Below are 19,119 nucleotides of genomic sequence, written 5' to 3'. Positions count from 1 at the left end.
CAGACCTACTTAGACTGCTGTTAAGTTCAAGTTTCATGTAAATTTGGCTTCACCCATGACCACATCCACATTATGGTGCATGGCCGCACCCATTTTCCGTCTGGAGAGCCCAAAAAAGCCCCAAATCTCTTAGGATCCTAGCAACGCCCCTGCCCTTGGGGCACTTTTTTCATTATAGCATTTCTTTCTAATTTGATGAAGGATACTGAAACGTTATTCTATTAGTCGCTATAAGAAATCGTTGGTTCCCCAATTATTGATTGCAGCTAAAAGTTTGATTCCAGTTAAGTGGAGATGTCGGGATTGGGTGGGAACAGTTAATATATTGAAGGATGCAGAGAATCAGGTTGCTTTTCGGCAGGATAGACTGGAGGTGTTTAATAATTAATGGGATAGTTGGTTTGTGTTTCAGAACTCGGCTGAGTATGGAATTATGATGAGGGTGTAGGGGAGGAGCCTCTTTTTGGGAAATTGTGATTTTTGTTATTGAAGAGCGGGATGATTTCTCAGTTTTGTTGACTAATATGAGATTTTTAATATAGAAGGAGAGGAGGGGTTGTCTTTTGTTTGATATGTTTTTTGTTAATAGGAATGTGGGAGAAAATGGAGATTAATGTTGATGGTATCTTATTGTTTTTTGTTTTTTTGTGGATGCATTCCTTTTCTTCCAATAAAATTAAATTATTAAAAAAAAGAAAAAGAAAAAAGAAGGTGGCACAAGGGATATCAATGCAGGGCTGTTGTCACAGGAACACGCTTCAATATATTAGCATTGTTAACTAACACAATTCATGTTGGTGACCATCTGCTCCCTTAGCAGACTCACAGAACTCGCTCAGATACTTGAACCCAGCTTTGAACCTATTATGTCATGATCAAGTGAGAGCCATTATAGTGCATTAGCAGCTATTACCAGGTTTAAATGAGCTCTGAAATGTGGAGATGGAAAACAGACAGTAAAGGAAGACTAACAAAAATAAAGCTTGTGTCTTTCTTATTGTCTGTATTGGAGCCGTGCCAGTGGCGCTATCTTTTGTCTAAACAACCAGTACTGTATAATGAAAAGTCATAGGAACAGATAAAGCGTGTTCTGCTCAATACAAGCCAAACTGCGTACTGATGGAAATTTCATCTTGTCCTTCCTAGAGATTATCAGTTTATTCTGCAGAAACTCCTGTTTATGAGATTTTATGGAGGGGCATGGAGGCGATTAAGGCCTCTTGCACACTGCAAGCAAATCAGATTCAGATTCAGATTTTTAATCTGTTTTTACATCCGATTCCGATTCAGATTTTTAATCTTAACTGCATGCTGCGTTTTTTGATCCGTTTTTCTGTTGAATGTATTCAAGGAAAATCGGAAACGGAATCGGAATCGGAATCGGAAACGGAATCGGAAAACGGATTTGCAGTGTGCAGGGAGCCTAAATCAGATGATGGATTTCACGTCTGTGGTTGGTCCCATACTGTATGTCTTGCTTCTCTTTGGTTTATCCAACACAGGAAGCTGAAGGAAAATACCACGTGATCATGACCAGCCAATTAGAGACTGATAAATCAATCATCAAATCGGTCAAGTGCTTCTCCCTTCAAAGAGCATTTTTTGTATGATAAATTGATCAGCTCTAGCATTTTCTTATCCCACCAAATAGAGCTATTCATAGTCATCTGATGCCACACTATTACATGTTATGTTAGTGCCAGGGAGGAACAAAGTTACCAGATTTGTCAAATGAACACAGAAGCTCTATAAAAATTTGATTTAGATGGAATCTCCAACTTTTGCATTAAAGTCCGGGGTGCCAGATTTCTGTGTTTAAGCACCCCTGAAGTGTCATGTGACATGATGAGATAAACATTGGTACATATAATACTGGCCCTTGTAAGAAATTATTTGAAGTTCCTTTCTGTTTTCCAGTACAGCAGTCTATGCAAATGAGCTTATTGATAGCTTGCAACTCGTCAGTATTTTAATTCCAAGAAAAAATCACTAATGCTGTCTCACGTGAACCATACTTAAAGAACAACTGGCCTAAGAGGGATATGGAGGCTGCCATAATTACTTCCTTTTGAAGAATATCAGTTGCCTGGCTACCCTGCTTATCTTTCAACTGTCTGTAGTGTCTGAATTCGTGATAACCATGAATTTTGCATAATCATACATTCACAATTACAATGCAAAACCGTAATGTGAAATTCCGGGGAAAATCGTAGTTAACTTAGATTGTAACCGTAATCAGGAACTGTAATTTTGCATTTTTGCCAAAACAGCCGGCGGCGATCAGACCCCCCCCCAGCAGGACACCCCCCTAGTGGGGAAAAAAGGGGGGAAGTCTGGTCGCCCTGGCTGAAATCTGATCTGTGCTGTGGGCTGGAGAGCCCACGCAGCACAGATCAGGTGAACATCGGCTGGTTCTTAAATTAAGTACTGTTACATTTTAATAATATTTATAACCATAGACTATTGAAATAATTGTTTCAAACTTCTGCTTTTCCTAGGAAAAATTTCTCCAATGGCCAGGAGTCCTTGAAAAGGCAAAGCTCCACCACCGGGAGGACTGTCACACTCACCCCACAAGCCCTGAAGCACATTTGGGTGCGCACAGCGCTAATAGAAAAAGTGCTGGATAAAATTGTGCAGTACATTGTGGATAACTGCAGGTAAGAACTCAGAAGTGCTCCAGTGACAATAATCATTGATGTTAATGAACACGAGAAACTGTGGTATGGAGTAAACATTTATCTTAAGGGTTGAAAATGTACCATGCCCCCTATGTGTACCTGTTATTTGACATCCAGTGCTCCCAGGATCCCTAGCTGGCCAGGTGTATCACCACAAGCTGGCAGTAAGGTAAGTCACCTCAACTGAAGGGGAGAATATGATGTTCTTTACTGGAGATGGTGATTTACAGTGCTAGGAGGTCAGTCATGGTTTGGAACAGGGAAGCCCAGTTTAGGCTTAGGTCACGTCCGCAGTGGTGCGTTGCAGTGCTGCATAAAAGCCGCTTTGTAACATGGCTTGCCACACTGCAGTGCACAGCCTATGTGACGTTCACAGTGCGGCGTGTGCATTACAGTATGACGGAGTGCAACATGGTGACGCGCTGCATGCAGAGTGTTACCGCAAAATACGCAGGTTAACAAATCGGTAAAGCATACTTTTGATTGACTGCACACACAGTCGAATTACGTGCAGCTCTGCTTTCCCGATCCGTTCCATTGCATGCCTGCAGTTACATGGAACGTAACTCAACCGGCACTGTGATCGTAGGCTTAGAGTTACTGTTAGATTTTGGAGGAGCTCCAGGAGAGCTTAAAGAGAAACTCAGACCAAGAATTGAACTTTATCCCTATCAGTAGCTGATACCCCCTTTTACATGAGAAATCTATTCCTTTTCACAAACAGACCATCAGGGGGCTCTGTATGGCTGATATTGTGGTGAAACTCCTCCCACAAAAAAAATCTGAGTACATACTCTTGGCAGTTTCCTGTCTGTGAACCCTGTTGCATTGTGGGAAATAGCTGTTTACAGCTGTTTCCAACTGCCAAAACAGCAAGCAGCAGCTACATCACTTGCCAGCAGTAAAAATGTCACGATGTAATAAATGTCAGAATGTAAATCAGGGATTTAAAATAATTTTACAATGGGCAAACACTGACTAAATCATTTATACATAATTATTGTAAAAATTAAGCACTTTTTTTATTACATTATTTTCACTGGAGTTCCTCTTTAAGACATCCGCCCTCTGCATATTGATCATGTGGCACAGTGGTGCTAAATCTTGAGTACAAAAAATAACAGACGTTTTCAGATTGGCTGATTCTAAATGCTGACTTCCCTTCTAGAGGGTGTTCTTGGCTCAAGACTTTTCACACCGCAAGCCTCACACTTGGTTACTCATGGGGACGGGTGTCTTAAATTAATTACCACACTGTGGCCTCAATTTACTAAGCATTACCGCATTTGATCATGCAGAGAACAGCTGATTTTACCGATCACCTTGCCAAATGCCAATTTACTAAACCTATTACTGCACTGAAAACCAAAATTACTGACTTGAGCAGTAAATACTTCAAGAGATGTCAAGAAATTGCAATTCACAAAGATTAACGCATTCGGTATATCAAGAAAAAGTGTTTGATACTTACCTCCAGCTCTGACCAACTGGTAACTCACACTCTCCTTGCAGTAACATATTGACAGATGTAGCAGACAGACGATAGGGAGAGCCAGGCAGCCAATAGGGAGGGCCACACAGTCCTGCTTCTCACCCTAATTTGGTCCAATATCCTTGGAGGCGGAACATGTTATAAGGCTTTTCTGCATCCCTTTACATGTGAATATCGTATACTCTTATACAGAAGAGCTCCTCCTAGTGGCTGCAGCACATCTAAAGAGATGCCAGGGATGCACTGGACAGAAAACCCCAACTCATACACACAGCTGCCTGCCTGACCGCTGACCTGCTCGACAGCTGGTAAGTGACACTTACCGAGCAGTGCTTAGCAAATTGAAGCATGTTTGGTCGGTAAATTACCAAACTTCTACATCATGCAAAAAATCTTTAGTGAATTTGGAAAAAAGAGTGTAAACATTTCAGCCGCCCGGACGTGAGCCTCACTTCCAGGCGGCTGCTCTGCTGCGGTGCAGCGCTTCGCCGTGCTTCGGCGCGCTCCTGTGCGCGATCGTGGGCGCACCCCTGTGCCCCCGTGCTGTCCCCCAGTAGCCCAGGGATCAGTGAATGGGAACATGGTTCCCGATCACCGATCCGTGTCCCCAGCAGAAAAACTGAAGCTCTCTCCCCATCCTCTTTGTGCTTCCGGTTAGCAAGAAACACAACGAGAATAAAGAACTCAAGGTGGCCATCTTGTGGCCAAATAGTAAAACTACATCTACAAACATTTTACATACCATTTTACACATATTATAACATTAAAAATTAACTGTTTATTTCTCAACACAATTACAATTTAAAAAAAACAAAACATAAATAGTTACCTAAGGGTCTGAACTTTTTAAATATGCATGTGAAGGGGGTATACTACGAACAATTTTTAAATTATATGCTTGTAAATAGTGATGGACGCAAAACTGAAAAAATGCACCTTTATTTACAAATAAAATATTGGCGCCATACATTGCGATTGGGACAAAATTTAAATGGTGTAATAACTGAGACAAACAGGCAAATAAAATACATAGGTTTTAATTATGGTAGCATGTATTATTTTAAAACTATAATGGCTGAAAACTGAGAAATAAATGATTTTTTTTCAATTTTTTCTTAATACTCCTGTTAAAATGCATTTATAAAAAAATAATTCTTAGCAAAATGTACCACCCAAAGAAAGCCTAATTAGTGGCGGAAAAAAAAAACAAGATACCGATCAATAAATTGTGACAAGTAGTGATAAAGTTATTAGCGAATGAATGGGAGGTGAAAATTGCTCTGATGCATAAGGTGAAAAATCCCCACTGGCTGAAATGGGTAAAATACCAAATGCAGTATTTTACAGACCTAAATTATTTTGTCAAACTGCCCTTAGGGCCCTTTTCCACTAGCAATCGCTAGCGTTCGCGCTGAACGCTAGCGATTGCGATTCAGCAAAAGAAAAAAATTCCCGGCGATTTGCCGACGTTTGCGATCGCGATTTTGCTATGCTATGCACTGCATAGCAAAATCACGGCAAAAATCGTTCCGCGGCGCGATCCCGATCAATTAAAAAAACGATTCGCGGTAGTGAAAATTACCTACCGCGATTCCTATGTTAAAAAGCAAACCGTAGCGATTTTAAAATCACTAGCGGTTTGCGGTTTTGCGATTAAGCAATCGCAAACGCTGTAGTGGAAAAGGGGCCTTAGTGAATTGAGGCCATTACATGTAAGATTGTGTCAGAAGGGAGAAGGATGGGAACAAGTACTTTAACTTTGTGTAATATATATATATATATATATATATATATATATATATATATATATATATATATATATATATACAGTGGGATGCGAACGTTTAGGCAATGTTGTTAATCGTCATGATTTTCCTGTATAAATCATTGGTTGTTATGATAAAAAATGTCAGTTAAATATATCATATAGGAGACACACACAGTGATATTTGAGAAGTGAAATGAAGTTTATTGGATTTACAGAAAGTGCGCAATAATTGTTTAAACAAAATGAGACAGGTGCATACATTTGTGCACCACAAAAAATAAATTAAATTAATATTTAGTAGATCCTCCTCCTCCAGAAATTACAGCCTCTAAACGCTTCCCGTAGGTTCCAATGAGAGTCTGGATTCTGGTTGAATGTATTTTGGACCATTCTTCTTTACAAAATATCTCTAGTTCATTCAGGTTTAATGGCTTCCGAGCATGGACAGCTCTCTTTAACTCACACCACAGATTTTCAATTATATTGAGGTCTGGGGCCTGAGATGGCCATTCCACAACATTGTACTTGTTCCTCTGCATGAACGCCTGTGGATTTTCAGCAGTGTTTAGGGTCGTTGTCTTCAGCGTTGTCACTGATTCCTGGACATTGGTCTCCAGAATCTACTGATACTGAGTGGAATCCATGCATCCCTCAACTTTGAAAAGATTCCCAGTCCCTGCACTGGCCACACAGCCCCACAGCATGATGGAACCACCACCATATGCTACTGTAGGAAGCAGGTGTTTTTCTTGAAATGCTGTGTTATTTTTCCTCCATGCATAATGCCCCTTGTTATGCCCAAATAACTCAATTTTAGTTTCATCAGTCCACAGCACCTTATTCCAAAATGAAGCTGGCTTGTCCAAATGTGCTTTAGCATACCTCAAGCGGCTCTGTTTGTGCTGTGGGCAGAGAGAAGACTTCCTCTGAATACAGCATCTCCTTGTGTAAGGTGCGCAGAATGGTTGAACCATGCACAGTGACTCCATCTACAGTAAGATGATGTTGTAGGGCTTTGGTGCTGGTCTGTGGGTTGACTCTGACTGTTCTCACCATTCGTCACTTCCGTTTATCCGAGATTTTTCTTGGTCTGTCACCTTGAACTAAACCTGTGGTCTTTTCTCAATATGTTCCTAACTGTGGAAACAGACAGCTGAAATCTCTGAGACAGCTTTCTGTATCCTTCCCCTAAACCGTGAGGGTGAACAATTTTTGTCTTCAGGTCATATGAGAGCTGCTACTCTTCAGAGAAATTTAAAAGAGGAGGGAAACTTACAATTGACCCCCTTAAATACTTTTTCTTATAATTGGATTCATCTGTGTATGTAGGTCAGGGGTCACTGAGCTTACCAAGCCAATTTGAGTTCCAATAATTAGTTCTAAAGGTTTTGGAATCAATAAAATGACAACAGTGCCCACATTTATGCACCTGCCTAATTTTATTTAAACAATTATTGTGCACTTTCTGTAAATGCAATAAACTTAATTTCCCTTCTCAAATATCACTGTGTGTGTCTCCTATATGATATGTTTAACTGTCATTTTATATCGTAACAACCAATGATTTATAAAGGAAAATCATGACGATTAACAACGTTGCCTAAACTTTCGCATCCCACTGTGTATATTTAAAGATTGCAATAATTAGCAAGACAGAAGAGAATAAGGGCGCGATTCCACTTGAGCGGTACGCATCTGCGAGACGACAGCGAGCCAGCTCTTCTGGGTCTGCAGGGAAAGCAGAGGAATCCCATCAGCCGTGCCATGCACAGCTATGAGATCCGCAGCCTCCCGCGCCGATTCGGATGGAAAAGCCGGCCGAATCGCTAGCGGTAGCAATTTGGCCGGCGTTACCATTGCACTATATGGCAGAGTTTCCCCGCACTAGTCGCCTGCGAGGAAACTCTGCAGATTCGCGGCGGTTTCCGCTCAAGTGGAAACGCGCCCTAAGGGTTTGCTATCAGCAATGAGAATCCGCTAAATGTAGCCTGTATGCATCCATCAGAAACAGCTGCCTTCTCGTACCCTTGATAAAAGTAACACCTTCTTTTCAATAACATAATTACAGTTATTCAATCAAGCAAGACAACAAATGAAATGCTTTTGCTGCCAGCCAGTTAGTAGTTTGCATTGAAATAATACAAAAATCTGAATATGATTGGTTTTCAGTATAATGAATACGTTGTGAATAAGCACATCAAGCCATTTTATCTATCCGCCCTGAGCTGCGGGGAATGGGAAAGTCTCACGCAGAGTCTGCAGAATATACTGAATTACGGCCTCTCTCCTCTCCAGCCACGGAGGTAGCTAATGTATAAACAGATGGCTTCCAGCTGAGTCCTAGATACTCACACTTAGCTTCCAACCTGTTTCTGCTGTATTCAAATTCTAATAGATTCGGCATTATGTTCATCATTCAGCTGTTTTTTTTTTTAAATGCTCACCTTCAGTGTCTTAATATCACAACAGACTAACTACTGCTCTAAAAATGTTAACGCTTGTACAGCGCTATTTTCCTGTTGGACTCAAAAGAGTGTATGCAAAAAACTGCGTGTTAAAGTGGACAGGACAGAAGGAAAACTGAGAGAAATGCACCCTCTATGTATTTAGAGATTTTAGCTGTCTAATTCCCCCTCATTTGTGACTAGTCACCACTGGAATTTGATCTCTCAGCTGGGTCAGCTAAGGAATCTCCTCTGCCTAGGCAGAGCAGCTAATTTGTAAAAACAGGATGTTAAAGAGGAACTGTAGTGAAAATAACATTATGAATAACATTGCTTATTGTTTACAATAGTCATTTATAGATTATTTAGCCAGTGTTTGCCCATTATAAAATCTTTCCTCTCTCTGATTTACATTCTGAAGTGTATCACTGGTGGTGACACCTGCCAGGTGATCCATACAGAATGTTTGTTACTGAAAGTTCTATGCACAGAGAAATATATTGCTTGCTTGGCAGCTGGAAAAAAACAACCTTATTTCCCACAATGCAACGAGGTTCACAGACAGCAAACTGTCAGGACCTTGGTCATGACATCACTCTGTGGGAGGGGTTTCACCACAATATCAGCCGTACAGACCCCCCTGATTATCTATTGGAGAAAGGTAAATATTTTTTTCATCCGAAAGGGGATATCAGCTATAGATATCATTTAATTGTATTGTGTGTGGCCACCTTAAAGGAACACTCCGTACCCTCTTGAGTTAGGAAGTCTTAGCCAAGGCAAAATGTACCTTTTATGCTGCTAACCGCAGCAGTGCCTCTGGGGGTGTCCACATTTTTGTAATTTGCCGCAAACAGGGTTAGGGTTAAGGTTTAGGCCGGGGGGGGGGGGTAGGGTTAGGTGTCACCAGGGGGGTCTTAGGGTTAGGCACCACTAGTGGGGGCTAAGGTTAGGCATCGGTACAGAGAGGTTTCTGTGTGAGACTAAGATTAGGTTTAGCCCTAGTAAAATATCAGTAAACATTACCCATATTTTACAATCAGAATCCAGGAGTAGAATATCTCTAATTTTTGAGAAATTCTACTAGTGGCAAACCCCTGTGCCTTTTTTTTTTCATGCATGCGGACTTTAATAAACAGATAAATATAGGAATCCATACACACAATCTCCTCTGTTTAGTTATGCTTGTATAGGATTTGAGATGTCCATTGTACTGAGAGAGAAATGTTCCCAGTTTGCCGGCAGCACACTCGCTAAGCTGCTCTCCTGTGGGGGAATGCAGCCGTTCATAGCTCGGCTTATCACCGTACAGAGAACCATTTGCCAATTCCAGTGTCATCACAATGTACATATTAATCCTCTTTCTAAGTGTTGTTCAGCTGAGAACGTTTCACATTACTTCCGTCAAGCATATCGGCAAACAAGAAATTTATCCTAATGTGCTCTATAATATATGTATTGAATGTACTTATACCATAGCAAAGCTAATTAACAAATATATACATATTCTCCTGTGTACATTATTTCCAGCAGAGGTTTCTCACACTATTTTATTACATTATCACAATTCCACAGCCAGTTGTCTATAGCTTGAAATGGATAAGTGCGCTTTCAAAGCATTATCTCACTCAATAAAGCTATGCAGCTATCTGAAAATATCACTTTCTCTTCTTTTTCCTCCCCTCCGAGACCTGTCATTATGAGTCTAGACAATCCATATAGCTTATATTTACATTAAAGAGGCACCGTAACAACATATAGTAGAATGCAATGCATTATTCAGGATTCCCAGTTGTACGTAAATTTTCCTGGTTTCAGCATCAGAAATGAATGACTTCTATATATATTCTTATATATATGTTGGTATGTAGCCCGCCCTTCCAGTGATGTTTAGCCTAGGGTATGATGTCACAGAATTTGGTCCCAGAGCACCATGGAAGACCAGGTGTTATTTCTAGTACTGGGGTGGAGGCGGCCCTGTATCTCAACGGTCCTTACTAGAGTTTTCCATAACTTTTCGCTATGAAAAATGCAAATAGAGAGGCAAGCCTTACCTTTCTGAAAGGTTTCAAACCAGTTCAGCTGGAAAGAGATTTTTATTTGAGCACAATAATAGACAACACGTTTCACAGGTACTCACCCGCTTCATCGGGTCAGTAAAAACTGTGCCTAAAAATGACAGATACATTCTCTTGTAACTCACATACAGAACTACAGTGAATAATAATAAGATGCATTACAAATCTTTTCCCAGACATAAAATTCCCCCACTGGCATATACTAATACCCTGGGTTTGGAAAGCCTGAGTCCTAGACAATGCACACTACAAAACAATAAGTACTATAAAAATTGTTGTGCGCTGCCTGCCTATCACAATTTTATCCTAATTTAGTAAGTATGCTCCAAAGATACAAGCATAGTCTTGGGGCGAATGCATTTGTATGTCTGCCATAATTACACTATTGATACATGTCTTTTGTTTGCAGTAAATATTATGAGAAAGAATCTTTAATGGCTGATCCAGTTTGTGGTCCAATATTGGCCGTTCTTTTAGGTAAGACTCACGCATAGCTTGTTTTATTGTCCTACAATGAAACATACAATATACAGCTATACAGACACTAATGAGATGCTAATAATTCCAAGTTGATGGAAATGTCACACTATTTTAAAGGATCACTATCGCAAAAAAATTGTACAATTTAAAATACACATGTATAAGAAGTACATTTCTCCAATAGTAAAATGTCCTATCAATTACTTTTCTCCTATACTGCTATCACTTACAGTAGGCAGTAAAAATCTGACGGAGCTGACAAGTTTTAGACTAGTTAATCTCCTCATGGGTGATTCTTAGTATTTATTTTATTCATTACAAAAGCACTCCCTGGAAAGAATCTACAAAGATGTCGGCTGTCCTACCTACTTGCTTGCACACTGTTTTGGCAGTTGAACAGAGTAACTACTGTTCAGGAAGGGCTTTTAAAAATAAAGAAAACTCTGAGAATATCCCAATGAGGAGATAGATAAGTCCAAAACCAGTCAGATCGCTCAGGTTTTTACAATCTATTGTAAATGACAGAAGCATAGGAAAAAATAATTTTACATTACATTTTATTCCGGAACAAATACGGTATACATTTTAAGCATATGCATTCGCATGCATTTTAAATTTTACAATTTTTTGATGGTCAAATGCTCATTTATGCAGCTTGGGAATTCATTTATAAAATGTAGCAGCTGCATGTTATTAGCAGTCAGATTATCATCTCCAATTATCCTTTATAAAGAGTTTTAAACTAACCTGTTATTTGCTGGTGATCCCTCTGCATAGCAAATTGTGCCCGATCCCTCTTGCCTCACTAAACTACTCCCATTGGCCAACTATCTGGGAATAGTTGGCCAATGGGAGTAGTTCAGTGAGGCGGTATGATATTAGTGACAGAATTCAATCCTGAGAAAGAGATAATATACCTGAAACCCAGGGCCTCTGGTGTGGATCGTATTTGACAACAAGTCAGCAACCACACATGCGATACAATTGATGTCACCCAAAATGATTGCTCATAATGAACACTGGCATTTTTGGTTGGTCCACCAAACAGTGGATTGTTGTCTTATTTCCATTAAAGCATCATTTTGAGTTTCTAGAAAACCATAGCAGAATTCAGACTAAACTATAAAGGTAATTTTAATTACATGAAGTTACCAAAAAGGTTTACTGTATATCACCGCTGACTGGCTGACCAATTTTTGGGTGTAAAGTGGAGGGGTCAGCCTCTCTGTGGGCGATATACTGTGGATGACAAGTGCAGGGGACCCCTGTATGCAGAGTGTGCTGGTGAGCATGTGGCAGCACAACTACCTCAGTGCATCCTCTAGCGTTCTTCCTTTTTTGAACTTATCACTAGAGCTCCACGCTCGTTGTTGTCAAAATGACAGTGAGCTGATGTTCTTGTTCTAGTGGCCCATTCAGAATCTGCACAGGACACTAGAGGATGCAAGCTGGAGCGTGGGCAGGTAGTTATACATGCTGAAGCTCACACCACAGCACACTCTGCACGCATCGGCATGTTTCAATGTGCGCTCTGCATGGGGGAGGGGGGCAAAAGCAACACATTAGAGGTCAGCCAATCGGCAGGTCATGGCTGTTGGCCAATATTTTAGGCGAAAAAAGTGTGTGTGTGTAGGGGGGAGGTTATCTTATGTATGGGGAAGTTTATCTGCGGGTATATTCAATATATATTTAGGATATATGCAATATTATTTTTTACTTTGTTGAGGGTTTTTTTATTAGTAATATTTTTTACAGCTTTAAGACACGGTTCACACTTGTGGAAAACGAATCCTAACGGATGCGAAGAGGTCCAATGTTAACCTATGGATCTGTTCACATTAGTCTGTTAGAATGGATTTGTTCTGCTTGATCCGCTGAATGGACCACAAATTAGGTTCTGCAGCATTTTTTCCAGACTGCTGAGCCCAGCGGAAGGGAAACGGAAGCTGAAGTGAATGGCAAACAGATATCCGTTTTCATGGATTTGTTTGCCACTTAATTGCCACTGCCAGTGTGAACTGGGCCGAATAGCTAATACATTTTCTTCACTGACTTCCTGGACATGCTTTTTTAGATACTTACGGGTGCTCATTTCCAATTACTTTGCTGTACATGATGATCCTCCAATGTGTTGCACTGCATAATCATTCCATCTTCTGTCTTGCAGTGGGACCTTGTGCGTTAGAATACACAAAGTTAAAAACAGCCGATCATTATTGGACAGATCCATCTGCTGATGAACTGGTGCAGAGACACAGAATCCATGGAGCTTACACTCGCCAGGACTCTAGTCCCTGCAAGCGTCCTGCTCTCGGTGTATGTACACTACTGTTCTAGCCTAAAGAATGCATGAGTAATGTATAGATGATCGGCAGATGATTGATCAGCCAGGCATACGGCAAATACACCCAAGTGATTTCTCATATGACTGTAATGTCATAGGATTTGGAGTTAGCATTGCTTCTCTTAAGTTTTTTTCTTTTTTTTTTTTTTTATAATGGTTGTACATCTACAGCCTGATTCACTAACCGGCACTAAGCTGGTTAGTGAGCCTTATGACTTTATGGGCACAAACTCGGGTGCTAGATAGTTTGTGCCCACACATCACGCACTGCACCGCGCATAGTGCGCACAGCATAGTGTAAAGATAATGGCGCGCGGTGTGATATTGTCGCACCCGCTATGCTGTATATGATGCGACGATAATGGCGCATCAGGGCCCCCGAAATGGCGCATCAGTGCGCCGTTTCGGGGGCACCCGATTTCATATACAGCACAGCGGGTGCGACGTTATCGTTGCACCGCGCTCCATTGTCGGCGCACTACGCTGCGCGTGCTTTGCACAGTGCAGTGCGCGATGTAGCTTTGTGCATCTGTTAGTGTGCACAAAGCTACATAAGGGGCACTAAGTGGCTTTTCACTCCGGCGCTAACACTTAGTCAAGCCCCTAGTGATCTAACCTACAAAATACACGATAAGGATTTATTTCCACTAGAGGCCATGGTCGTTTCCAATTTGGGCCATTGCACACATACTGCAGCAAAGTCGCAGCCCAAATCGCTTATGACTGGTTCACATGGGTTTTTGCTGAGCTTCTGCTCAGCATCTTGTTCAAAAGCTGAGGGTTTTCTTTTTTCAAGAATGCCAGCGTTTAACAGCGTAGCTTTTAATGGCTTTTGAAGGCTTTCAGTGGCTTTCAGGAGAATGTTGCATTTTCTGGGCTTTTGGTAGCTTTTGCAGGAAGTATATGGAAAGGCTGGGCTTTTATGGGCTTTCTTTGGCTTTTATGGGCTTTCTTTGGCTTTTATGGGCTTTCATTGGCGGCTTTCAGTGGCTTTTGCTTGCTTTCAAACACCTTCTAGAAGCTGAGATGCTGAGATGCTGAGATCAACTGCCAGGCTTTCATGAAAGCCTGCAAAAGCTTGTACTAAACGCTCCCATTCACTTGCATGCGAGGGTGGTAGATCCCTAAAAACGTTAGGGCTGGTTCAGACGGACGTTCAGAGGCGTTGCGTTCGTTGGCGTCGCGGTGGTGATGCGTTCAAGCTTTCAGCAGCGTTCGCATTGCATTTGGGTGCGGCCGCGTTTTTTCTTCCCCTAGGGGGCATTACCCGTCGCGGTTAACTGCCCCTGGAAGCTACATGTAGCTTCCAGGGGCTCCTTGAACGCCAGGGAAAATCGGGACCCGAACGTCGCGTTTGTGTAAACGCTCGTAAAAACTTGGTACAAACGCTACCATTCACTTCACAAGCGTCCGTCTGAACCAGCCCTTACTTTTAAAATGCTGTGTTTAATGCTAGCAAAATGTCCATGGGAAGCAGCCCTTATTATGCATGCCTTTCACAGCTATAGAAATTATAGAAGCCCCAGGACCGCTCAATGCCAATTGGTGTGAAGTGCTGGGGCGGGGTTTTGCAGGAGATCGCGCGTGCCGATGCGTGCACATCTCCGCTTGAATAACGGGGCAGTCTCCCAGCCGCTAGGACACTTTAACAATGTACGTCTATTTACAATCTACAGCGATGCGCTCTAAGGCAGCGCTGTTCTGGGGAAGCCGTGTGACACGGCTGTCCCCTGGGCAGGCACAGGAGCAATCGGCTGTCATAGGCTGATACCTATGGCAGCCGATCGCGGTGATTGGTTGGCAGATGGAGGGAGGGAGGGCTGGATATAAAAAAAAATATGTAAATTTATTTTTTTTTATAAAGCAAATAAATAAAAATAAACAACCATTCCTGCAGTGATCAGAGCCCACCAACAAAAAGCTCTGTTGGTGGACAGAAAAGGGATGGGGAATAACGTGTGTGCTGAGTTGTACGGCCCTGCATCGAGGCCTTAAAGCTGCAGTGACCTAAATTGTAAAAAATATCCTGGTCACTAGGGGGGTGTAAGCCTACGGTCCTCAAGTGGTTAATTACTGCTATATTGCCTGCACACAAAAAAGCATCAGGCACACTGTGTTTATTGTTTTATTTGTATTGTTGTTTCTTAGCCGATTAAACAGATTTTATTTTTATTGGCCTACGTCAACATGGTAATGCCTCTTGTTGTATATGTTTGATCTTGTGATCTTGTGTTCTCTCTCCTCACCTATCGGAGTGTCCATTTGGCTGTTAGCTCACTGCTTATAATTTGTACGACTGTTTCATTCTGCTCTTTTTGAGACCTGGCCAAATGGCCACATGTATGCCTGTTTCTGAATCCTATATAATAAAACCCTAATGTCTCTGCGTCCCATGTCCCTGTGTGTGTTTTTTACTGTGCATGTGCAGGGAGGGATGCAGAGACACTGAAGGGAAGGAAGGGGCGGGGAGCGTGTGTGCGCGCGTCGGACGTGCGTGGCGGGTGCGCGCAGCAGAAGTGCATGTGCAACGGGCGGGTGTGCGCATGCGCGCGGCATGCACGCGGAGACAGACCTAGCCGTTTTTAAACGGGCTAAGGTCACTAGTATTCAATAAATTTTAGTAAAATGTATTAAAAAAAAAAACACCAGGCAACTTTGGAAGGGTAACCAGGATTTACTAAGAAGGAACAAAACTAACTAAACAATCCTCTACTAAACCTACAGAAAAGGGCAGCAATGTTTTCCTAAAGTGGACCTAAATTCTGGGTATTCAATCGTGAATACATCATTAGCAGATAGTAGCACTACTTATTGCACGACTTTCGTTACTTAGGCCTCATACACACACTAGATGGTTCTTAGCCGAGGAGGCCAGTATAACTGCCTGTACAGCAGCCCTAGTGCATAGGCAATAGGAATGTTGCATCATAGAGGATAGCAACACTTTTGTACAGAACGCAGCACCAAACTGTCACTCGAGGAACTGAGTCTCAATACATGTGGGCCACAGTAATTGTGCGCATGTAAGGACCATTTCTGTGTAGGATCATGTGATTATGCCTACAAGGTAATGCCTAACAAGATACAAGATATCTATACAGAGCTAGCCGATTGCCTCTCTAAAAACACCTTGTTTGTTTATGGCTTTCACAGCAACATCTCCACAGAGCACAACTCTTACCAATGTAGCCACTGATTTCCTAATAGCTAAATTCAAAGACCATTATGTTATACACTTCCTTCATCTGTACTCAAGTTCTGCTTCTACAGACATCCTCATCTCAGGGTATAAAAATCTTCACTTGATTTCTTCCCATCGCTTTAGAAGTTCTTGCACTTTCTCTTAATTGAACTACAGCTCCTCTCCACATTGTCTGCCTGTTGGAGTACCTCAGGGCTCTTTTCTTGGTCCCCATTCTCCTCCATGGTAGTGCACAGTCTCAGTCAGTTAATAAACTCTTCTATATTTCAATATCACTTACATGCAGGTGGTAAACAACCCTATCAGCTCCAAACTTTACTAACCTTGTCTCATGTGTCCTTGACAGCTTTTCTGCTGTATCTTCTTTCATAGCTTCCAAAAAACCCAGCATAAGTACAAGAGAACTGATTATTTTCCCATCACCTCCATTCACTTCTCTGCCTGAAATAACAAAAAGTGTCAATATCATTCTTTAACCTGAGCTAATCAAGCACCATGCTTAGAGACAATAGTCAATTGGGCTCTCTCATTTACGCCAGACATTCACTTGCACTTTCTGTCATCTTCATCTCAAAAACATATCTCACATAATGCCTACTTTACAGATGACTACATTCTTCTATTTAAAGGACAACTGACATGAGAGGGATATGGAGGTTGCAATATTTACAGTATTTCCTTTTAAACAATACCAGTTGCCTGGCATCCCACTGATCTTTATGGTTAGTAGTGTCTGAATCACACACCTGAAACAAGCATTTGGCAAATACAGTCAAACCTAAAAAGGGACTGTAACCCAGGATTGCACTTCATCTCAATTATTAGCCAATATCCCATCCCCCACGAGTAGGGATGTTAATGCCTAGGAGAACTAATGGAGAAGCATAAGACTAGTTTGATCAGCTGATAGGTTTGTAAGGTTTCATTTGCTGTGATAACTTCCTAATTTAACACATGACATCACATTTGTATGCACAATACTTTTCTACAGCTTCTCTCCTCCTCTGAGGTGTCTTTCTAAAACACAGTCATCACTTCCCAACCCTGGACACCTGTAAGTGCACCCATAAAGTTCACCTTTTCAAGCAAACATTTATTTAGCTTAGGTCATTCCCATCTGCCACTCATCAAGTTCTGTTTCTGTGGAATCTGTTGGAGGCGCTCACCACTTTTTGATCTACAACTTACTCATTGCATTATCTCTTGTTTCCTCTCTATCCCTTTAAATTGTGAGCTTGCAAGGGCAGGGTTCCCTTGCCCATTGTTTCTTGCAACTGATGTATGTTTTCTTAGAAATTGCCTGTATTGGTCACTATCACATTTATGTTGTTTACCACCTCTGTATTGTCAATAAATCAATAATAATTATAATGCATGCTGGGAAGTTGCTTCTATACAGAGTTTTGAGGCTTAAGTTCCATAGTGATTACCATACACTGGCTTAAGTATAACGAAGCAGAGACTCCTTTGGCGTATTTGCAGCACTAGATATAATTTAGTGCCAGTCATAAAAATCCATATTCCTAGTAGCCATTCTAAGCCATCAGGTCAATAGTATACAAGGACCATTCACTTTCTTATAATAATATCCAATATCACTAGCATAAATTTAGCATTGCGTATCCAGTATGTGCAATGCACAGACTTACACATACAGGACTTACATTATGTTGGCACTAATGGACGTGACAGTAAGGGAGATTTACATGTGGTCTGCTTCCCGTTCCTTGGAGCTCTCAAATACATGATGGATATTTACAGTAAATCTTTATTGGACTGAATATGAGATCTTAAAGTCGATCAGCTCAACTCAGTTTAGAACATTCTCTCTGCTCTAAAAGATTAGGCACATTGTTATAATCATTAAGGGAAAACAATTCTTCATTACATTGTACAGAAATCATAAAAAAGGCCTGCAAATGTACTGGATTAACTTTCAGGGAGCACAGAAAGGGTTAAATCATCTGTCTTTTTATGTACAGCCAGTGGCAGGTACTGTGAGTCACACCTGCTGATAGCAAACTCTCACTGATAATTAAACTACAGCTGATTTCTACAGCATTTCCATGTGGAATGAAAACTTTGCAGTCTGTTCTATGCAAGAGCTCAGGTCCACCAGATTGCCTAGGGGAAACCCACACAGAAACAGGGAGATCATACAAACTCAGTGCAGATTATTCCTTGGCTTGGATTCAAATCAGGAAACCAGTGCTACAAGGCAAGAGTGCTATGTCACCGTGCTACCCAATGGATCTTTGTTAGGACAGAGCTGGTGGGGGAACCCATTGCAAAGGTGTACAGAGGTGTGCTATTGGCAGGATGGGTGTGTCATGGGACAAAGGGGTGTGGCTGAACATTTATACCACAAAGTCAAGTCAAGTGAAATCCATGGACCCACTGGGACTCATAAACGTATTTAGCCTCATCACTGGTTAGCGTACAGGGACCACTTTAAGATCCTGCAATCTGCTTGGGCAAGCTGGTACAAAGGATGCCCACCACTTACATTTTCTATAAGTGGAATGCATATCTTATAAATGGGAAAATAGACTCTATTTACTAAATCGGAAACAATATTTCCTTTTTAAACCACTAATTCACTACATACGTTTGTCATAAAGGGCACATGA

At 41.4% G+C, this 19,119-nt stretch overlaps 1 protein-coding gene across 6 annotated transcripts in view; it reads left to right on the top strand.

Annotated features, from left to right (window-relative positions):
* The window catches only part of SGSM2 (small G protein signaling modulator 2), a 470,219-nt gene that overhangs the window by 348,537 nt on the left and 102,563 nt on the right, over positions 1-19,119 (top strand). For all 6 annotated transcript variants that reach the window (XM_068265983.1, XM_068265978.1, XM_068265979.1 and 3 more), the window contains 3 exons: positions 2,499-2,660; positions 10,873-10,940; positions 13,111-13,259. In XM_068265983.1, coding sequence (XP_068122084.1) covers positions 2,499-2,660; positions 10,873-10,940; positions 13,111-13,259 — 379 coding nt within the window. The remainder of the gene's footprint in view (positions 1-2,498; positions 2,661-10,872; positions 10,941-13,110; positions 13,260-19,119) is intronic.

The sequence above is a fragment of the Hyperolius riggenbachi genome, chromosome 2 (genome assembly GCF_040937935.1).
Source record: "Hyperolius riggenbachi isolate aHypRig1 chromosome 2, aHypRig1.pri, whole genome shotgun sequence".
Lineage (NCBI taxonomy): Eukaryota > Metazoa > Chordata > Amphibia > Anura > Hyperoliidae > Hyperolius > Hyperolius riggenbachi.
The sequence above is the reverse complement of the archived record's forward strand: the minus strand, read 5'-3'. Positions and strand labels throughout refer to the sequence as shown.